At 29.6% G+C, this 24,529-nt stretch overlaps 1 protein-coding gene across 2 annotated transcripts in view; it reads left to right on the plus strand.

The window, feature by feature from the left end:
* LOC127290747 (uncharacterized) overlaps window positions 1-24,529 on the plus strand; it is a 144,408-nt gene that overhangs the window by 102,845 nt on the left and 17,034 nt on the right. For both annotated transcript variants that reach the window (XM_051319524.1, XM_051319532.1), the window contains 6 exons: window positions 2,950-3,085; window positions 12,138-13,237; window positions 14,504-14,598; window positions 14,679-14,800; window positions 22,222-22,390; window positions 22,694-22,848. In XM_051319524.1, coding sequence (XP_051175481.1) covers window positions 3,019-3,085; window positions 12,138-13,237; window positions 14,504-14,598; window positions 14,679-14,800; window positions 22,222-22,390; window positions 22,694-22,848 — 1,708 coding nt within the window. In that variant the 5' untranslated portion in view covers window positions 2,950-3,018. The remainder of the gene's footprint in view (window positions 1-2,949; window positions 3,086-12,137; window positions 13,238-14,503; window positions 14,599-14,678; window positions 14,801-22,221; window positions 22,391-22,693; window positions 22,849-24,529) is intronic.

The following is a 24,529-nucleotide window of genomic DNA, read 5'->3' on the forward strand; positions in this document are numbered from 1 at the left end:
AATTTAAATAATAATAATGTTTAACTAAAAAAATAATTAATTTAGAATATACACGTACACTAATAATTAACTTTAATTAAATTGGCAAAATTTTACGTTCACAGTATTAGAGCAATTTTCGGAATGTTTTCCAAAAATTTAATTAAACGAAATTGGAAAAGTTGCACCTTCTCAAACTCTTACAATCTCTATCCTTTTATTTTCTTATATACATATATACTTGAAACTAAAATTCTACATTTTTGTTTTTTATACAATAATTTAAATTTTTTTTTAATCTTTTCTAATAACATTTATTTCTAAATAAGAAAAAACTGTTATTTCTATCTTAAATTTTTGTAAAATTTTTGTAATGTGTTATGTCATAATTATTTAATTATTATTAATTTCTCATAATCTAGGAATTTATAATTATTCCCTACTCTTATTCCTCAATTTAACTTAGTTGAAGAAACTAAGTTGGGGATATTTAATGAATGAACAAAATGATAATTAAACCGAAGATTATATATTTATTATAAGAATGATATTTTCTTAATAATTAATAATTGTTTAAAAGAACAATCATATAATCCTTCTTTTTATAAGGTATTGTATTATTACCTTAATACGTTGTATTGATGGGTCTCCAATTATCTTCTTATAACACCTGGTCTCCTAAGATTGAATCTTCTATGGAAATTTTATGACTGCTCGTAAAAGTTGTTTTTATTATTATTTATTTATAAAAAATGTTACGGTGATGTGATAGTTGTAACGTTTACTATAAAAGTGTGGCAACATATTTTCAAGAATAAAAGCATTATCTAATAATTTACCTTTTTAACCCTTTTTTAATGAAACACATTCTTTTTAAACTATTTTGTAAATATTTTTATAACATCTTCTTTTTTGTTTAAAATTTGCTTAAGTAATTCCCAGAGTAAGCTATTTACAAAAATAATCAAGTCTAGAAGCAAGAGCTAGAGCCGCTTGCATCTAAAGGTTTCTTAGCTGCTATATAAAAATATACTGATGAAACATAATGCGTTATAATATAATAAATATTGTAATAATAGTAATTGATTTGACGTCTATAACTGTAAACATTTCTAGCAATCCACTAAGATTATATATGATAATTTTTAAATGTTCTTTACAGTAATTATTAAAAACAATGTTTTGCAGTAAAATAAACTAGTATTTATAGGGAATTGAAAATACAATTTAATTAACTTTACTAAATGGCACAGAAAAATAAATTCTGTAAATTTTGCAGGACTTTTCCGCACTAACGGATACAATCAATTACAAAATTACCCAAGTGAGAAATGACAATCGGTTCAAGATTGATCAGGTTTGGTTGAGGCTTGGCAATTATTAGTTGAGTCTCGTTGAGAAACTTAACAAACTATAATGTTAATAAATTTTTGAAAAAGTTAATTAATGGCATAAGGCCGAAAGACAAGATTTATATTTTATTTATTCAATTATACTTTAATAATAATGAGATCAATTCTGAAAGAAACGACTCCTAATTAATTTATTGGGACTCACTGTCCATTTAACGATGACGCATCGTCTCATTTTTATAATTAATTAAAATGGCTGATGAGTCAAACCCGTAACAAATTATATTATATTTTATCTTTATATATTTATTATATATAATTATTATATATAATATAATAATTATATAATTTATTATATTATATATTATATATAATTTATATTTTATAATCATATTATAATTAATGTAATTCAAGGAAACAATGTCCGGTTGAAGTGGTTCACGTGTAAATCCTGAAGATGTGGTTGTCCCATGAGATTATTCAGTGACTTGCATGGTGAACTATTAATTAGAATAACTGGGGATACGGAAACATGAAACATGACCATCCTTGATAAACCACTATGGACAAAACTTCTGCGTCTAACATGAAGAAACTTTCACTGATGTCTTTTAATCAATTCAATTTAATAAGGAAGTTCAATATCGTCCTACTATATCCAAATATGTACATACAGTCTTCAAGGTATAACGTAAAAGACAAATAGTTGTGAATGGAGAACAGAAAGTATTTTCCTTTTACTTTGAATAAACAAACTTAATTGAATAATATTGAGAAACACTCCCAACTTTAATTACTTTGAGACGAAAGGTATTATTTCAATACCTAACAGAAAAAAGCGGATAATTTCCGTGACTTATAATAAACTAGAATCAAATCTAATGAAGGTAGTAAATCTTGGTCAATGTAACATCATACTTTTAATGAAAGAATCGAACTGAACAATTAGACGTCGTGTTAAGACCCTTGTCTTTGCTAATAATTGTTGATAAAGAAAACTTTAAATTAGTTCGAAATATATGGAAGGCCCTGGCCTTGAAAACAAAGTAAAGGGAGGCCCTTGCCTCTAGACAATAATAAAAATGAAAGAGGCTCTTGTTTCCCGGAGAATAATAAATTAATTTTGCTATGATATCGTGCAGCCAAAGTCCGACATACGTTTGTCTTTCTTCTTCTTCTTCTTAAATTAAGAATTAACGTTACATTTAATTAATTATTTTTGTCCACTTTGAGGATTTAGTAAAATCCTGATTTATTTACAGAGCAGAACGCTCTACACTAATGGTACAGGTAAGAAAGAGAGATGAGGCAATTATGTTTCATGTTTTCATAAACATTACATTGTAAATTATTTCGATGGAACTCTAATTTTAAGTCCTTGCACTTATGTATGAATTTAAAGTGATAAAATTAATTACTTCAAAGAAAGTTATGCAGTCTTAATTCAGTTGGATTTCCAAAGAAAATACAAACTAATTTTTAGCTGAAATCACTGATGAGTGTTTAGGAATCAGAATTTGCATGTCCGGCAACAAATTCAGAATATTCAGATAATATTTATCAACCTAAATTCATGTGCATCCTCTTTCCAATTTAAATTACATACTTTTATTTATAGTTGCAGAATGAAAACAAATGCAATGGAGAAGATTCCTGAAGGCTGAAGGAAGGTCTTCAGAGAGTGGAGATGCAGTCAATGATCTCGGTCTTAGGCGTCATCGCCGTTTTATCATTCATAATTACAACCACAGCAGGTAATAAATCATTAATTATTCATAGGTCACTTCAATTTTTAATTAAAAATTCTAAAATTCTAATTAATCATCAAGATTGGTTCATTATTGATCCAATCTTGAGAAGCAGACATATTACATATCATGTTATCTGAATATTGGTTCAAACCTACATATGTCATTTTTTAATTTCATTCATTCTTTTTAATTTAATTTTACTTATATTAAAAATGAATTTATTTGCTTTAATTAGATTATTTATTATTTGTATTCGTTATTTCTCTTGTTATTCAATAATAAAATTATTATTTGAATTTATAATTATCTTGTTTTCTCGCAGAACGTTAACTTTGTTTACGTTGGAAAATATACTTTGATCCGGTAAACTTTTGTTGAAGCAAAAAGAAAAACAAATTTTTCAACGTAATAACTTATAATCATTGAAAATATGATTCGATCTGTGTATATATACAGAGAAAAATAGTGAAAATCAGCATAATAATATTCATGAAAATTTAAATAATTCGACATTGCCTCTGGAATGATGCTCGAATGATTTTTCAAAATAACACTTTTTAAAAGGGAATACGTCAAATAAATTACTTTGTATTTTATTTTCTATTGGATCGATCGGTTATTTCGTACGGAATGTTTTTTTTTCAACGATGATATAAACGAAAACCACTTATACTCGATGGGGAACAGCACTATCCACTTGCATTAATAAGTTCGCCGCAGATATCGTGTTCTGCATGTGAATATCAGAAATTCTGAATATTCAGATACAACCCAATCCTAGTTTTGAATTCAATTTGATATCAAATTATATACAATGTCACTCCTTCTGCGAAGCCATTTTTTGACTGTACATTTTTAAATTATTTCCAAAAGTCGTAATTATTTATAAATTAGATTCTTGTAACTCATTCACACTACTTTGATCACAATTTTTAATTTCAAAATACTAAAATCACTTGCACAGAATAAAATCATAAAAAAAGATTATTCAAAGAAATGTTGCTCAAAAATAATAATTCAATTAACAAAAAAACAGACATAACATCATTATATCAATTATACCAATCTCTTATTATTAATACTAAATAATATTTTTATTACTATTAATTATGCGTTTAATTATAATATATAATTATTTTGTATAATATGGTTGTATGCAATTATGTCCATATAATGGTGTAATGAATATTTTAAATCGTATTATGAAGTTGAAATAATTGTTTTTGGAGACTATATAATTCTAAATATATTATTGTTCAATATATCAAGTATTCAAAAAATCTATTTTACCAAGAATATTCCTCTTCTTTTTGCTTCTATAATTTCAAATAATGATCTCTTTTTTATATATAGTTGGATTCGCCTCACAAAATACTTCCTTGTAAATGTTATACTTCTCGCGTTGACAAGAAAAAATTGTCACTCTTTGAATTGTACTATTTAGAACTTCTAACTTTTTAAAAAATGAAAATTTAATCAACTGAATGACTCCAAAAATTGAGTCATCCAATTTATCTCTCTACGAGACCTCCTCCCAAAATCAACTGACATAAAAATATTAATCAATTGAACAACTCCCTGAAGGAGAGAGATGTTCAATTCGTCTCACTATAAGACCCTCCTTGAATTGACTGTCTGATCCTCTTCCTTGCAAATGATTTTGTTAGTTCATTTTTTGGTGGTGGGATTTGTATGTTCGTTCAAACACCCTGGGTGTTGCAATGCAATGTCTTTTGCAACCTTGGACTTTTCGGTAGTTGTGTAATTTGTTAATCGTCTACTTATGAGTGCCACACCTTGAGTTGAACGTTCTGATTGTAAAGAAATCGAAAGACTAAAAGATAAATATGTTTACATATTTAAAAAAAATGTTACGAGGATGGGTCGTAACAGTTAGTATTTCTAAGATAATTTTAGAGTAAAGCAGAAAATCGTAGTAGGTGATGACAATTACATCTTTTTTGGAAAACCGATTTGTTATTTTCGACCTTGGAATGACGTAGAGCGCTCATTCCTATGTTGCGCTGAGTATTGATCGTTTCTTCTTGACCTACCGCAAATGCGTGCACTGTGTCTCTTTTGACACATGACAGGGTCTTCTTTAACAAGCGTAGCTTTAATTTGATTTTGACTAAGAAAATTTCCACCTATAAGATTTTGCTGTTACCTTTAATAATAATTGTAAATTTAATTAATGCTTATATATTCTTATTGTAAGATAAAAATAATTGCATTAGAATTGGGGGAATTTTTCATTAGCAACATTTACCATAATTCCTGGATGTGAATTCTGAAAAAGCTTGTTTGTTGTTTAGGACAAGATTAATTTGCCGAGACACGAAAGTTTCTATAGAGTGAACCAATTCCCCAGTGTGTAATCCGTAATACGAGTAGCTATTACTACATAATAATACAAAGGATTACCCCTGGAATATTGGACAGTGGAGTGTAGTAATCGTTGTTTGAGTGTAATCGAATTTACGATACACATACATATGTAGTAGATATAGTTGAAGGCACACGATGAAGTCAGCACGAACAACTGCTAATAGAAGTGTCGGGCGTAAAAGAAAGAGGTGTCATTACTTCATCCGTTTTGCCCTAGGCGAACTCTTGATAGCAGTATACCACTTCGAACGTACTTCTTGGAACTCCCCTTCCTTTTTTTCTTCTTCTTCTTCTTGACTTTTATGAACTACAAAGAGCTCCACATTGAACGTATAGGCCAATGGGGAATTTACTCTGATTCCTCTTCGAGGAGGTTAGCAGGAAATTCTAGAAATTCTCCCCAAGTTTTGATTCGAAAACGAAATTCCGTCGGGATTCATTCGTGACTTTCCTTGTTCTGAACCTACGACATTCTCAAAAGTTTTTGACAGCTTCGAATCATTCTGAGCAAGTCATTGACATTTTTTTCTAAATTATTTCAAGACAAACCGGAAGAGACCGATTAATTTGTTTTAAATGAATTACTAGATAAAAATTCCTAATAAAAAAGATGTTGCATGAAATAAATTTCATGTATTGTTAAAGTACAATATTTAATTCTAATAACTATAAACTATGTTTTTTAATTATCACTCAGGAGACATTTTTTTTTAATTTTGTAAATAAATAAAATTTAATTAAAAACCTTTTAAAAATTTGATCTGGTTTTTTTAGTGTTCAGGTACTTTAATTTCTTTAAAGGTTTCTAATTGCAACCAACACTATCACCATAAAGAGGTTTAATTAAAATTTTACTCTTGAGTAAAATTAGATTTCGTGTATTATGTTTTTTATTTACATTGTATGTTTTTCTGCTTTTTTATAGATAAATATTTTTCCAAAAAATTAATGAATTTTAATTTAATCAATGATTCATACCTATATTGTTAAAAAATTTATTTTAAATCTTACCAAAATACATTAAATTCGTTTTAATTGTAGATTAATTAATGTTTATCAAATATGAATTTACTATTAAATACAAAATGCAGATCACTATTTAACTTGTATTTTTTCTCAATATTTTGCTTTCATAAACTCGACTACACTAACCTATAGAATATGTCACATCGGGTAAGAAGTGAATTGAAAAGGATAGAAACGTTTTTATCCTATTGAATGTCGCTTTTGTTCACGATCAGTTGAATTCAGAATAAAGATGAAGAAGAAATTGGATGTTACTAAAATGCTAACAGTCATTTCAATGAAATAAAATGGAATTAAACTGCTATCAAAATCAATAGGGGCACAATAAAATGTAGTTTTGATATCACAAATATTGATTAATAGTGATTAATATCACAAATATTTTTGAGTATTTATTAATTCAACTTTAGTTTGTTCACTTTATGTTATCACTCAACTATCATCTATCTGGTCCCATAACTTTAATGTATAACTTTACTTACAGTCCCACTGAGGACTGCATAAATCCTTAATTCGCACTCAGGTTCCTGAGTGCGAAAATTTAATTTTATCTGGTTTCTATTTCCACAAATTTTACAGCTTTAATATTTTTCATATTTAATCTTCTTATTATCATTGTATCTGTAAGACTATAATTTATTTTTACTAAAATAATATCCATTATTATAAATATATAAAATATGTACAGAAAAATTATTAAAACAAATGTTTATAAGGTTCAAGAAATTTTTCCATATCTCATGTGAAATTACTAATTCTTTACAGTTATGAAACGTATAATAAAGTACTTTGCAAATTATGCATTGTAATTTTCTGTCTTGTAAAATATTCAGAAATTAATATTTACAAAGACAGGTATTTTTAACTTTGTACAGTAGTGAAGGTGTTGCAAGCTTCTTGCTTCTCATATATTCTTGTTTGTTTCCAACTAAACTCTCATCGTCTTAATGTGACTTATTCATGCGTAACGTTAAAAGCTTCTTGATTACTTAACTTTGTCTCGTTTTATTAGTACTTTAAATTGCAAATTATAGAAAAAAACTTCAAAAATTAATTATCGAAAACAAAAAGAGAATCATTAAAATATACTGGGAAAAGCTGATTTTAATTTTCGTCTTGGATGTTAATGACGTGTTTACAAGCAAAGGGGAATTTTATTTTTTTTACGAGGGAACTGGAAAGTCTGCATAACCCTTGATATCTAAGGCAAATACCTGCAGCCTGGTGCTTCGAGGTTATGTGAGGATGATCGTTCTTGTACTGGTCGACCCACTAAAAACCACACCCTTTGCCTGGACTAATCCTCATACTACAGAACTGCCGTCAAGCTTTAAACTTTGTAGGTGAAGGTCCCTGGGATCTAGCTTTCGCGATCCTTGCCGTTGCCGATCTTTCTAGCCGTCTTGAAGACTCCGTATCCTCCGCTGCTTGGATATGGCTAATGTTCGCCTCATCACCATACTTTTCTCTACATAAGAAGCAGCTTGGTCTTCTACTGCAGTTTGCAAACTTATGAGCGATTTCACCGCACTTGAAGCACGTAGTCGATCTGTCCGCTGTCTTACAAACTCTTCTTATATGACCTTACGCCAGGCACCGGTGGAACCTAATGGCCATCACTATTCTTTTTATTGAGCAGCACATAAAGCCAATCCTTATACGACCCAATTTCTCCAGCCTGTCCGCCTCCTCTGGGTAGGTAACTACTACTGCGAGCTTCATTCCTCGTCGATTGGGTCCTAGGACCGTAACTTTTCTGCTTTCTGGATTCTGAAGAACTTCCACCAGCGCATGTTGGACCTTTTCTTATTGCACCTTCCCCAATCTTCTAACCACTTTGGTGACCTCAGCGGTGAATGCCTCTTTACTGCAGTCTCCTCTGATTTCGATCAGGAGATAGGCATACGCTGTTCCTGTTGTGACTCGGATCACCATTGTAGATCCACTCATCGCTTTCTTTTTACTGGTTTGCTTAGAATTCGGAACTACTGTCATGTACTTCTAAATCTTTCCAAATGGACCAGTTGGAACTGTCCAACACTGCAGCACTGTTGTCACTGGATTTCGACGCTAGGAAGCCAACTCCTGTACCGTGAACGTCTTTACTTAAACCTTTGCTTTCCATATCTCTTTTTCTCCTTACCTTACATCTTGGTTTTTGGATGTTATTTAGTTTTAACTTGAGTACAACTGGAACTTATTATTCTTGGTCGAAACTTGAATTTGTAAAAGAATCTTAAATAGAATTGTTTACAATTCTGTAACTTAAACTGAACTAGGAGCTGAACTGATAGTTTAAGGATTGTGTATTAATCATTTGATATAGGTATAGGTTTTTCGAGTACTGATTTTAAATGGTTATATTTTTTTTCTTTTTTATTTCTATCAAATTTTCAATTTTTATTTTAGAATCTGTTTTACTGTAAAAAATCTATCTTCTTTTTGTTAATGCTGTATTTTATATCTTCAATTTGTTTTCTTGTACCTGAAGGCATACAAGAATATTAAGCGATTTTGCCACCCTTACAATTGTTAATATCCAGAAAACAAGAAAAATTAATAACTTCACATAAAGTAAATATTAAGCATTCAATTTTGCGAAAGGTAGCAAGCACATTGAAACCCCACAGCAAAGTGCTTTTTAAAAGCACTCTAGAACATCTAGAGTGTTTTAAAGTTCGTTTCTGCTTTAACTTTCTTTTTATGACGGGCATATAAGGTTTCCCCGATACAAAAATACATTTAGTAATTACAGTAGTCGCTCGTACCCAATGTGGTTTTTTGTATATATTCAACTAACAAAAGAAAAGATCGATTGAAAATTTTCTCATAAAATGTGTGTGAATCCCTTGTCAAAAGGTTTCACATCAGAAAAATGACTTTCAATACAAAAGAAAAATATTTTCTTTAATAACAGAGAGGAAGGTAGAGCAAATGTTTGGTAAAAAAAATTTTGAAATTACAAAACAAATTTAACATTTTTTTTTTAATTTTTATTTATAGAAGTGTCTTTTAGGTTTAAACAGTTAACATTCAGAACTAATATTGATATAAAGTAGAGACAAACAAATACAAGGGAAAAATAATATTTGTTATTTGAAATTTTTTTTAATATTCTTATACACAAAATCTTTATAAATGAAAATAAAACAAAATTAAAGTTCCTATATGGTAACTCCCATGAAGTAATTGAAAAAATTAGTTTTTTTATAGTAACGTGTAAGCAATAAGAACTTGTTTATTTTTCGATGTCAGTTCTGTTCCTCTTTGTGAAGGCACTTAACTTCCAGAGTTTACGTGCAGGATAAAAGCTTTCAAACTTTTTCTCAGGGAAGCATGTTACTAATAAAACAACGTGTAAACAGTACATCAGAATTGATGGATAATTTTGTCTACTGCAATTTTTTGCAAGTATAAATCTTTTATCTAGGAATTATGTTACACATAAAATATATTTTAACCTCATGATGGGGCTGTAACTTTAAAAGCATCAAAGAAAATCACTTTCCAGTTGATCCTAATCGTTCTTCAGTTCAGAGTGATCTAAATCAAGCGCAATAATAATAAAATATGATTTATTATACATTATTTATAAATAATAATAATAAATATATATATATAAATAATTGTTAAGTAATGTAACATAAATAGCAATTTTATGTTTATATACCTACAAATGTTAATTTCTTCAAAGACATTTTTCATATCTTTTTTCATAAATTTTCGTAATCTTTCGTTTTTCTTGAAAACGAAAGAAGTTGAAAATTAATATCAAGTTTTTGCAATTATCGGCAGACGTCGAAGGAAGGTGTTAAATTTCCATTTTATAAGATTGAAGTAAGGGGTGAAAAGTCTCGATCAGTCACGGAGCCTGAAGGCTTTCTCTTGTTTACAAAAGTGGATAGTTCATATTAGAAAACTTTTGACATTAAATTGAGGGCCCATTAAGTTACATTTTGAGGACAACTTTTCAAATTTATTATCAACAAAAAAAAAATATTTACGTCTATAATAATTTTTTAAAAGAAAAACTTTTTAAAGCACTACATAATCTACGTATAGAATCAATATATGATAAATAATTCAGGATAATGAATATTTCTTTTTTATTAAATTTTTTTCTCACATTCTACGATAATATTGTTCCTAAAAGTTTTACATTGGTTTTACAAAAAACGTAAAAAAAAAATTTCCCCATTTTTAGCTTTATAGAATAATGGTCGACATCCTTGTCAAACATTTTATATTGATTTATGATTAAAGAGTTTAGAATTTTTTGCAGAAATAAATTACAAATAGTAAACTTAGCTTAATTATCCATAGGAAAAAATTAAAGTATTTGAAGTTTTATAAATAAATAAATTTTTGACCTATTTTTTTATTTTCAAAACTCGAGAAAATAAAATCCCTAAATTTGATAGGAATAACGTTGTATATCGAATTCCTTGCACCGGCTTTGTTTTATCTTATATAGAAGGAAAAAATCCTGGGCGACATGTCGTTCCAATGAGCCGAAAGTTTATGAGCGTGATACAATTTCGATTGGAAAAAAATATGTTTCACGCTTGGTAGCGCTGCCGATCGATTTTGTTTTTTGAAAATTTTTTTCATGAAATAATTCATAAAAAAAATTCCAGGACATGATTATGGTTAGTTAGTTAATAATAAGAAGTTAACACGACCCTCGAGGTTTAATAATTTTAATCTTCAAAGAAGGGTGTTCGATTTAAATTGATTTGATTATCGAGTTGAGAATTAAATTAAATTCTTTACTCATAATCTTCCAATAATAATTTGTTGGATTTCCAAGAGGAATTCCGAAGGAAATAAAAACGGAATTGCATTGGCAATGATTATCGGAATCTCAATCAAGACTTTCTGGGAAATCTTTTGAAGTGGGAAAAGTATAAACACTGCTGCTACTTCATTAGCTCTAACAGAAGTTATAAATTGCAGCTACATGATTATGCGCCTGTGAAAATTAAACTTCCCTCTATCTAAATAATTTTTTTAATGTAAATATTAATTGTAGATCTGCAATCCCTTAATTATTTTCTTCTTCTATACTCTATTTCAATTGCATCAGAAATAAAAAAAGATTTTGTTTAAGTCTTTAATAACTCATTCTTTATTTAGCAAAATATTCTCATCGTAATATCCATTTCCTTTTAATCTATAACGAACTGCATCTTCCGGATTGTAAGTGAATAATTGACCAAAGCATGGTTCATCATTTTTTGCAGTAAATAAAGGAAATTAATAAATTATTCATTTAATAATTAATATAACCTTGTATTTATTAAAGATAGTTAAATTTTAACATGTTCTAAAATCGTACTTTTTACTTGTTTTTAATTGAGTTTAAAATATAACTTTATTAAATAAAAGGAATAAAATTTATATACTGTAAATAAACACTGATGTGTGATATCGATCAAAGTCAATCGAACAATTGCTTTTTTTCAATTAACAAAACTTTCAGTTTGAATTGTTGTTATACATGTATTTGTTGTGAACTGAAGGAAAGGTCGCAAACGAAATAACTCTCTTTCAATACGTTCGCGACCTTTCCACTGGAAAACATACAAAAGAGAATTCCTTTGTCCATTAACCGTTTCTTTGAACCTTATTTCTGATGCAGAAATGGGAATCGGCTCCGGTGAACACGACATCAATCATCCTGAACAGGGGAATCGACACTCATCTATAAACATTGCAAACAAGACGATCAATGAAACATCAAGAAAAATGTCCAACGAAATTGGTTACGAATCGTTGACGATTTTTCGAGAATTCGAGGCACTTGAAAAAGGGACGGCGTCCAGGGCCAATTTAGCAGAACGACTACGCGACATTGTAAATAATCAAAATTCTAATTTGACACATGAAATGGAAATTGGTTCAATTAATGAGAAAAGTTATCATCAAAATCTTGGAGGATTCTTGAGAAAAAGTCTACGAAAGAAGTCGAATTTCAACTCGATGATGAAGAATCACTCTCTTCCGGAATCTTCTCTAGAGAGTCCCTTAGAGAGTAGTCTGGAATTTCCAAGTTACGATCCAGCAAGGGTGGCATCGGTCGTTTCGTTTGCCAGCGACGTCGATGAATTCCTACGGGAGGAAGGTGGTTTCAAGCCAAATTCTTTGGTGAGAACTTACACTGAGGATCACGTTGGAGAAGAAAACTTTGAGGATCAAAGTCATCGACATTCTCAACTTACGTCCACTGGCTTTACAGTTACAGAGAAGCATCATGTCCCAACGGAGGTGGATTCGTTGTTTCTTGTTGTCGATAGAAAGTCGTCTGATGAAAAAATAGCATCTTCTCAACTTCCACAATTGTATTATGTTTCCGATCCATTGGTACAAGGGAACAAGGACCAAGGCACAAAAAATGACGAACAAAAACTTTTTACCGATGAAATTGAACATTTTGCCAAAGGTCTTGATTCTATTGAACATGAATCGACGCGGAAAAATCAGGAAAGCAAATCGCCGAATGAGTTTTTAAATGGAAAGAGCGGATCCTTTCGTGAGATAAAATCTTCCAAAGTCATAAATAACCATCGGCAGCCGAATCAATTGATCCTTAGTGGAAAAATCGCTCAGCCGAAAATTTCCAGTCACTTGGGAAAATATACTCCGTATTTTGAAGACGGAGACGAGCCACAAAATGTCACTGCTAGAATTGGAAATACCGTTGTTCTTGATTGCAAAATAGGAATGCTGAGCAATAAAACGGTAAGGGCATTTTTGTTATTGTACAATTTTACACAAAAATTTTGACGACTTTCTTTATTAATTATAATTTTACTGTATTATTTAAAAAATTATAACTTGATTAACCGCTGTAATGCCTTAATACAATAAGAAAATAATATTGTATCGTCTGTTTTAAATGAAAACCAGTTTTAAATACTAGTTTTTTCTACTTAGGAAATATTGATTAACAGTTTTCAGCTGGGAAAAAAAAATGTAATTTTCAACGTGACAGAGTAAAGAGTGCGCGTCTGACTAAAGTGATACTCATTCCACTTTCATAGTTTGAATTGTTCTCTAGAAATTAGTTTTCCCCTTTGAATCAAGATTTCTTCTAATGAAATTTCTAGACTGACGAGTAAAGAATAGCGATTTCTATAATGAATATATAAGAAATGTTCAAGTAATAATATTTGAAGAATATCGATTTATAAGAAATTGTCAACTTTGTGAAATTGAAAGTATTATGAAATCCTTTTATATATATTTTTTAAGACAATTATTATTGACAACTTGAAATTAATTGATATTGTGTTGAGTCTTTCATATTTTCTGGTATCTAAGTACTTCATTTCATGACAATGAAACTGAAAACAACTTTCCCGATTAAACAGAGCAGAAACAATCAATTACTTTTCAAGGATCAATCAAATATTAGTACATTTGTTTCTCTCGAATATTTTTTTGAGTACCAATATTGGTTTCTTACTTTTTTAAAAATAATAATTTCTTTTAAAAAGAGAAAATGTTTTAAAATCAAAAGCTGTACAAAATTACACAAAAAACTGAAACAAAATGAAATATGTAAAAATGAAAATGATAAAATGTTTATGAAAAAATTAAAAATAGAGAACAATGTAAGAAATATGTTTTCGATTTCTTTTTTTTAATCACATTACTTATTCCCGGAAAAAGAAAATCATCCGAAAGGAGTCACGGAGTGATCTAAGGAAATGGAACTATCTTCCATTTACTCTTTTCAAATTCATTCTTCCGTGAAATTCCCGATACTTTAGAAATATATTATTTCAATCGATTTTTAATATAGCTTTATTCTTGGCTCGTATTTGCTTTCACGTGCAAAAATTCCCAGTGAAAAATGTAATGTCTTTACAAAAGGATATTTTCCTTTTAAAACTTTATCCCGCAGTCAATTGATTTTAAAATTAATATTATGTTTATTAATGGATTTTGTAAGTTCTATTTTGTAAATGTTTTTTAAAATTATTTTTCATTTTTTTTATACAGGTCACATGGTCATATCACAGCACCGACGTCATTCGATTGCTGACTGTTGGGCGTATGGTTTATAGTGTAGATCAAAGAATCAGTCTTTCCTTTCGGTAAGTAAAAATAGCACAAAAATACCATTCTTAAGATTTTAATTTTAAATTCAAAAAAAAAAATTATTTAAAATGTTTAGATATCCAACGAATTGGAGACTGAAGATAAAATATGCCTTACCACGTGATTCAGGGTTATATGAGTGTCAAGTGGCCACCTATCCTCAAAATTTAGTAAAAAAAGTCAATCTACTTATCACTGGTATGTAGTTTAAAAATATTAATAAATGTTTTAAATTAAATAAATTTCAAATAATTTAATTTTTAGATTCGATAAGATTTGATTTAATAGTCGAAGAATATTACACTTTATCTAACATATCGACAGCATTTAACTAACGGTTAATAAAGCTCAACTTAATAATCCATATAAAGACCATCAATGTTTAATTGCTATTATTAATGATGAAACTGCTTTATGTTCAGGGTTTAGTATACTATGAAATTTAATAGTTTATGTTCTTGCAACTGAAAGTGGTAGTGTAAAATTTCATACTGTCAAATTTAGAAATCTTTATTTTTCTATTTTATAGACTTTTTTATGTCTAAAATTTGAGGTATAATGTAAAAACATTTTAGTGGAATAATTATAATATAATAATCAAATTTTTTTTTTATTTTGGTTTGATGTAAAATTTTTTATAGACAGTGTGGGACTAGAACAATGCGATTCTACTTTCTGCAGTCGCCTTTACCGCAATAAACTACCTCCCCCAATTCACGCCAACTGTCTGACCCACAGTAAGCTTTTCCATTCCTTTAGGGGTCTCTAGGTTATCGTCGAATCTTACAGTTAGATGTGCTTGAACAAATTGGACTCTGTCTTTCTATTACCAACTTGGATTTACATTTATCATCTGTTTAGGTCTTCTTGAGCCTGAGAACCTTCTGCTTCCAGGTTGTCTTTAGGATTTCTTACCATGTATCCTAGACGAATTATTGATTGCTAAGTCCAAATAAGGAACATCCTTTTCTGAAGTATCCTAATCATAAGATCTCCTGTTTTCGTAGACCTTGTATAATTAAGGTTTTTGAATAGATAATTTTCTGATAACTTAGAAATTCTAATTAAAAACTCTTTATCTTTCAACTCTGATCTTTTCTGACCTAGCGATGTCTTCCGTAGAATCGAAGATAAGCTTTTGCAACTGCTCACAGTCGCTGTGTTTTCTCGTCCATCTTTCTCCTCTCACGATCGTCTGTAGAATCCCTATAACGTTGTTACTCTCTTGCCTTCAAGTGCCACTAGCCATCGCTCTCACAATCTTAAGTTTTCTTTGGAAGTTCGATAAGAGGAAAAGTTTAGATTTCGGTAGGCGAGTAGGTGAATGAAAAAGGTTCTTCTCATTTAGGCAAAGCTTTCTAGTTTCTATTAGAAATTGAAGCTAGTTTTATTAAAAATATTTTCATAAACGATAAATACGTGATTAAATTAATTAGGATTCCTTAATTCTATAACTGGGATTAAACATATCTAATAGTAGATGGACGTGTTCTACTTTGGAAGCAGTTCACATGACCGAATCCATTCTTGATCCCAATGGGAAATTAACTATTAGATCATTACTGGGACAATTTTGATTGCCAATAATACGTCATGATTAAAATCATTGAATTCCAATACTGAATCATTAATAAATCAATAGTCATTATCAATATCTCACAGGACTATTTAAACCCTTCGCTTTAACTCCAAAAGGGTGTGACTTTTATAGCATCCCCTAGGGAGTTGAAATCCAATTTCTTTTTTCTACAGTGTATTAGAAAGTATTTAAATTAATTAAAATAATAATTAATTGAAGAAAATGAAATTTTTCTTAAATTGAGTAATGAGAATCTTTGACAATTTTGTAAATTAAATAAAATCAGGAAGAGTCTAGTTTGTTCCATAGCACTTAGTCCTTACAGCAGCTTTTGTTCCATTTGGTTCCCCTCTTTGGATCAGATCAGATTACCGGCCACAAGCTCTTCGAGCTCGAGGAAATGCGGGTCTCTATTGCGTGGAATTGGCAGCATAAGGGGATTGGGAGAACGAACGACGCGACGTAAAGACAGGGCAGGATTTAGTGCAGAGCCAGATGAGCACCTAACTTGAAAGTTGTCCTGGTCATAGCATATATAGCTCTTAAGGTCAAAAGTAATTTTCTCCAATTTCCCCTCTTTTTTTCCTCACACACTAATTACAAAATTAGTAACTTAAAATTAGTTGGCTGCACTATTATTATTAGTATCGAAGATCAGATTATAGTTTCTGATAAAGAAGTTGAGAGGTATTTCAGAAAACTAATTTTTAGAATAATTTAAATGATATATTAGACTAAAATAATTAATAATAAAAACTAATTTTTACTAATTTATTAAACGAAATTAAATAACAAAGTACAATGTTTAATAATCTTAGAAGATGTATTATCCAATAAATATCCCAGGACTGTGGAACATCCGTCTTCATAAATCTCTCTGAGGGTCGATTGTCAGGTCAAGTTGCAGATTCAAGTTCGATACTTGGATTGGATAGTTGCTAACAAGACAAGCACCTTGAAAATAACCACAGCAATATGTGATTCCAATACAATGTCCGTTTCCGGTGGTACATAACTCAATCGGTATCGAAGCAGGTTTCAATCGATGTGGCTAATAGCAGCAATTTCGTCGTCAATTCAGCACTCCTCCTTCTCCTCGTCATTATAACTTGCCCTATATCCGATATACAAGTACCAATGCAGCTTCCATTAACTCCACAACGACTCTTAATTTCATTTTTTTGAAAAGCTCTGAATTGTCAATTCCATTTATCTTTTATATACACAGTACTTCTTGAGACTCAGTTAAGATCGTGGACAGATTCCAAAAACTTTTTTTCTTTAATCAAACTAAATTTTTAACTTAATTAAAATGAAATTGTTTTCATAAGTTGACAAAACAAATTTTCTACTGTGCCAAATTTTTTCAACTAAAGAATTATGTAATAGAAGAAATCATGCACAAATTACGTAATACTAATTAGATAATTTTTAAACATCTTCTGTCAAGTAACAGATCATACATTTTTATACGTAACTTTATAAAGCTAACTAAATCTCCACTTGAGGAAACTTCAACATCCGTTTTATATTCTGCGTCAGGTATATAATCAATATCTTCGTTCGCAATTCACTCTACGTTATCAAATTATGCCTTGGATTCGTTAACAATACAGACATTTTTTTCCATGACGAATGGTATACTTGTATAGGTAACAATAATTACAATAAATTACGTTCTTTCTTATACAAATCTGCAAAAAAAAATTACTATGGCTATTCAAATCATATCTCTATCATCAACAACTTTCCAGATTGTTCGAAATTTCGTAGTTCTATTTCGGAATCTATTGTCTCTCCTTTACTATCTAGATGACTTTCAAAATGAGCTCAGAAAGTCGTTTGCTCAGAAGTGCCATTCTCTTCTCAATCCGATTGAAAGCACTTCTTGATATGTTTGTAAGATTATAAAAATAGCATCTAAATGATCGAAAATTAACCAATCGGAGACAAACTTTTAGACTGAAAATCATTAACGAATTACTTAATTCAATTAATCGCACAATATAACTTGAGAAAAATGTCGTAAAAGATTTTTAAAAAACTCTAAAAGAAGAAACTCTTAAAATGTGAAAGAGAAAATCATTGTTTCGCCCCAGGATCGGGTTATTTTACCCTATCAATAGATTTTAAGAGAAAAGTACAATAATTCCCGGAGGACTTAGAATGTCGTCAAAGAAACAACACAATTCTATTCAAAACACCTAAATTGGTAATAAAAACTCATCTGCCTTTTTGAATTGCTAATAAAAAGTTTACAAAACTAAATTCAGAATACAAACTTAAAGTTGTAAAACGAGTTCAACATCGGGAATTTATCCATAAGGAAAATTGTCGTCAATTCTTATCCAATTTTGCATGTCAATAAAATTCTAGAGCCCATTACAGAAGAGGTAAAAAATCATCAGAAAACTGTATTTCATTGTTATTAAAAATGTTGTTATCATTGTTAGGTAAAATTAATTTATTCCACGATCTCCTAAGGTTCTGTTACTGGCAAGCATTTACTATCTGAACACAACAGATTTTCATACTTTTCTTTATTTATTATTAACGAAGTATATCTATACTTTGATATATTGGTTTTCTTGTCCGCGTCTTGCCCCCTCTCAATTAGTCAGCTGTTGAATATTCCTTGTCAGCGTGTCATGAACCTGTGTTCTGTCAGTTTTTCCGGATTTCTGAAAGGATTTAATTTCTAATAAAAATGCTTTTCATCTAAATAGTAAAATTAAAATAAAGTTAAGTTAATTGTCAATAATTAAAATATACACGCCTTTAATTCTCGCGAGAGAGTTATTAAAAAAAGGTTGCTTGTTTTCAAACAATATTGTATATATATACAAACGGCAGAATACTCTTAATTACCTGCTCTGTAAAATCCACTGCCTGTAAATGGTTGATACTTCTCTGACGGAGCAACTTTGTGAGAGAATCCAAATGAAATACTTTTGCAGCGATTATTTCGCGCACTCATTCCTGCGATTTTCCAGAGAATAAACACGGAATTACATTAATTGATTTCCACGCAGAAGTCTACAGCCCGGGATAACTTAGCCGTTTATTACGTCCGTTTATTTACTCTGTGCGCTTAATAACCAACGCTCTCGTTGGCGTAAGTCAGGGACTTTCCTCTGGCAAGCAAAACTTATTTAGTCACCTGGAATAACAGATCGTATTCTCGCCTCTTGGGTAAAAGTGTTATTCGCTTTCTCTTATTATGTCATATAACACAAAAAGTCTCAGTGATACCAAAAAGCATTTTTTTTTTGTTCTCCACTTAGGTCTCGTGTTTTTTTGCATTACCTTACTAATTTCACACCGTGCTCAGGAATTCCGCACTGCGTCGGAATATGCCATACAAAGACTCTAGCTTTTGTTCTTACATATAATACGAACACGTTTTGTTGGTAATTCTGTGACTTAAGAATGGTGTTTGCTTAAAATAAGCAGCTTTTTAAACTCAGTTTATTCACTAAATATGAATTAGTTTTAATTAACTCTTTCACTTCATTCATTTGTTATAAAATAGTATGTACATTTTTTTTAATATTATTTGCATAACATTCATTTAATTTTTGCGAAACTTTTTAATATAATTATAAACTAAATTAAATAATTAATTTCTTTCACATTATGTAAAAAAAATCTTATTTCACACACAACAAAAATTAGACTTCTTATAAAATTATAAATAAGGTCATTTAAGTTGAAGTAATATTTCAGAATTTCGTTGCTTCTTCTGAGTAGTATACATAGTTGAGAATTTTGAATCAAATTTACGAAGTAGAGCCTTTTTAATGCATAAACAATTCAGGCTTGTTTGTCAATTCATGAGCCTGCAGTACTTGAACTCAATTTTCTTAAAACGCATTTTCCGCTTAAAGTCCCGTTTCGACCTGGCCATTGAATTCTAAAGTCGATGAAAGAGCTTTCAAAATAATCGGATTCTCTTTTGTAGTAAGTCAAATTTCGTTAGATATATATATTTTTGGTAAGCAAACTAATTTAATAAATATTCGTCCTTTTCTTGGATGAAAGAGAAATATTTATTTCCTAGAAATAACATTAGAATTCTAGCTACTAGGATTTATTATAAAATAGAATTTATAAATTAACTACTTGCGAAAATCCAATTAACATCGAGTCAAGATTATTGATTTTATCTTTTATGAAATGAGAATCACAAAGGTCCTTATTTTCTTGTTAATTAATGCAAGCATTGATATTTACTCTTTAACAAAGTACATTACAGGAAATAATTGTGCTACCAAAAAAAATATACACTGAAAAAAATCTTTTTCATTCAAATAATCGGTTACTTTGTTATTATGAATATTTCTTGAAAATGTTTGTCTTGATGATAGGAGATAGTGGGACAGGAAAAATAGAAAAAAAGGAATAACCAATGAATAGGAGAAGTTCGAAGAAATAATATGGTTCTTTTATGTGACGCTTAGCAATCCAAGTTTTTTTTTTTAATGAAAAAGAATAGCTTCTGTCAGAAACTGAAACAAAGCACTTACACGTAAATAGCGAAAGTCGAAAAGTGTTATGCTACCGATAACCGTAAAAGCAACCATAAATCACGCGGCATATTATTTTCTCCTTGATAAATATTAACAGTTTGATAAATTGATCACAATAAATCAATGATGCTAGAATCACATATTTCTATTTCCTATCTGACAGAAATATATTTTTGTGAATTAATTATTAATTAATTATTAAGAATTCGAATCAATCTGACTTATTATTTGACTTTGGATAAAACCGGACTAATTCCTAATTATTACTAGTCACACAAACTACAGTGAGTCCTGATGACAAAAACTTGATAAGTCGGAATGTTTCGAATTAATGAATCAATCCAGAATTTTTCGATTTCTAATTGAAATTAAATACGACAAGTAAATGCTACAATATTCTACTCATTAATACGTAATATACGCATAAAAAAGCCCAGTTATCTCGATCAATCAGAAAAGTCTAAACGACGATTGCTATATGATAAATTACTCTTCTTCGCGTGTTAAAAACGTATCTTTCAAATAAGATGTTCCATGACAGCTGCTACATTCTCACATTTTAAGTAGTTTGATTCTGTTTCGTGTACATCAATACACATGCGAAATTTAAATTCATTCTACACTTTAAAGTTCATATAATAAATAATGTATGTGAATGTACTAATAAATATTACAACACGACGAGAAAAAGATATTTAAGAATTATAATGCATTAAAGACTAGAATTAATTAAAATTAATTACAAAGTCCTTCGTTAATACTTAAGTTTCAAATTAACATAACAATAAAATTAATTCTTAATCGTAAATTTTATTATTAACATTAATAATAAAATGCTCTCAAATTTCTTAATCATAATAGAATCGTAAGTCCTACTCGTACTTATTAATAACTCACGTTAAAATGTTTAAATAAATCCCAGTTGTGAATTCCCAATTGGCAGGAATGTCTATAGTACGAGTGAAGATTATTAAATTTGCATAACGCTTAGGTTAGCCTTGTAGGTCACGTCATGTTGAAGTCTCACGATAATTACTTCGAGGAAATCCTGACCACTACCTATATTTTTACACCATTCAGTTTAAAATATCAATTTGAAGCTATTAACTAATTTTGTTTTCTTAAAAAAGTATTCACAAAAATTTTACCAAAAAATCTTTACATTTTTTAAAAATTAATTATATCCATGAGGAATCATAGCTGATTTTTTCTCCAGATTTATATGAGGAAGAAAAATAAAATGGATTTAATATTCTCCATTTACAAACTCCCTTATCGTTCGTAGAAAGTAAATTCGATTTTTTGGTCCAATCACTAATGACTATTCAGACGTCATTATAATGTTAGCTTTTTTCTTACTTTGAAAATGGAAAAGAAATTAAAGTGCAATTTGTCCGTTATAGATATTGAGATTGCTATTAGTTAAATGCCGTTCGCTGTTTTTAGTGGAAAAACGCTTTTGTTAGATGGAGGATAAAGTTAAGTGCACGTTTTTACCACTTTTCTTACAGCGCCAATTCTAGCCATAATGGACGACTCCGGAAGAATAAAGTCCGGAGAAAGACACCTGAAAGCAGGAAGCGCGTTAAGACTGAGATGTGAGGCAAGAGATGTTCTTGAGCAACATAATGAGACTGTCATATGGACCAGAGGAGATGAAATTCTTACAGAGGACGTCAGGTTAGTCTTTTTTCTAAACTTATTTTTTCTATAGTTATATAAGCTTCATCTCGTATTTTTATTTCTCTTCCTTCAATTTTTCTTTTTAAGCCATAATTTATTGGCGTCAATCCATTATATTTCGAATAATGCTATTGCCAAATACTTTTAAAAAATAATCATTTCTGCGAAGTATTACAATTTTTAAAAATTAATCGTAGACGACTTTTTTTGAAATATTATTGATTGACCCATACAGTAAATTGTTTCCAATTTCTTAAATTACTTTATTAAAAATGAATTTCTTAACTTTTTCCTTTGCAGCGAAAATAGAACAACAGAAATATTGAATGAGAGAGAGATACAAGTGATTATTAGTACAATAGTTGTGGAAAGGGCTACATCCAAACACGCTGGTAATTACAGTTGTGTGGTACCTGAAAAAGCTAAATCGACGGTTGCAGTTCACGTTTTAAACGGTAAGCACCACTAGTAAATATATATAGAAACTTATCTCTTTTATATTTTAAATAATTGGATATAATATTACTTATTCTTACTTAAATTATTTACTCTCCCTACAATAAGCAAAATTCAAGGCTCCGAATGCATCTATAGCGTAGATTTTAATTTATTATTGAATTTGTTTTAAATTTAAATAACTTATTATATTTTCAAGACAATCTACATTATCTACACTTTTTAATTAATTATTTTGCCAAGACGCCAAATTATTTTATGGAAAATAACTAAACCTAAAAAAATAGTTAAATAATAACCCGACAAGTAAATTTTTTAATTCTAATTAGGAAAAACTAAAACCAGCTCAGGAATTCCATTAATATTCACTTCAAATTTTAGAAAAAGTTAAATAATGGTAGAAGGCCGAAAGACAAGATTTATATTTTATTTATTCAATTATACTTTAATAATAATGAGATCGATTCTGAAGGAAACAACTCCTAATTCATTTATTGGGACTCGCTGTCCATTTGACGATGAGGACTCGTCTCATTTTTATAATTTTAAATTTTAATTATTTTACACGAAAAAGAATAGAACACAACTTGACTCTACGAACACCAGGATGAGAATGAATGTAAAATGGCTGACGAGTCAAACTCGAAAGCGGCGCTAAACTGCGGCATTTCTTTTCGGTGTCATTGAGATCAATTAATATTCAATAATATAATACCCGCGACCGGTAATCTATACGCAGTCGTCGGTAACTCAAATCCCTGCACTATTTGATGTTAAATTAATTGATGCGAGAAGTCCATAGGAAATTGGCTACCAATAATAGTTTGACAGATCGTCAACAAAACAGCAATTTCATCTTCATGATGTTCTTGAATATTCGGGACTCTCATCCAAATATATACACCAGGAAGCTCTTCCCTTGGTGACTTCTAATTTCAATGATAGATAGTGATGTCCTCAACGTCTTTATGACAAATCAGAATCGAATTAATTATTATAGGTCGACTATTAATCTGACGACTTTGGCAATTTGGTTTGTTAATACGTGAATTTGATTATTTAAAGAAAATGAAGTGAATATCATAAGAAAACAATTTTTATAATTCATAACATTTTGCAGCCATTATGGATGGATTTCCACCCTGGTGTGATGTTATAATTATAATCATTACTTTTATACTCTTATCATTTTAGATAAATATGGAAAATTAATATTTATATGTCATTTAGTTTTGCATATAAATACAAATTTTCGAAAACTCGAGATTAATTATTTAGTATGAAAGAGAAAAATGTCCGTGCGATATTAAAGAGCAGCGTCACATAAAACAAGTTTGTACAAAAGTTTCTCTATTAGCCGAAAACTCACTTTAAAGCCATTTTTATTTTCACTGTTTTGAAATAAATTTTATCTGCTTCACATAGACTACATAGAAATACACGAAAAAAAGTAAACTAATCATGAAATATTTTAAAATTTATAAAATTTAATATATTTAATATTATTATTATTACCTAGTGGAAGAAATTAATGCGTGGTTTACTTTGTTAAATACAAATAAATTTTAATCGAATATATCGCAATAATGACATCAAATATAATTTATGGAGTAATTTTATTTCACTACAATACTATCACTGCAATATTTGCTAGTAAGTGTAATTTATGACGTAAAATAT

The sequence above is a fragment of the Leptopilina boulardi genome, unplaced genomic scaffold (genome assembly GCF_019393585.1).
Source record: "Leptopilina boulardi isolate dan_hultmark-lab unplaced genomic scaffold, ZJU_Lbou_2.1 LbouV2_123, whole genome shotgun sequence".
NCBI classification, from domain to species: Eukaryota; Metazoa; Arthropoda; class Insecta; order Hymenoptera; family Figitidae; genus Leptopilina; species Leptopilina boulardi.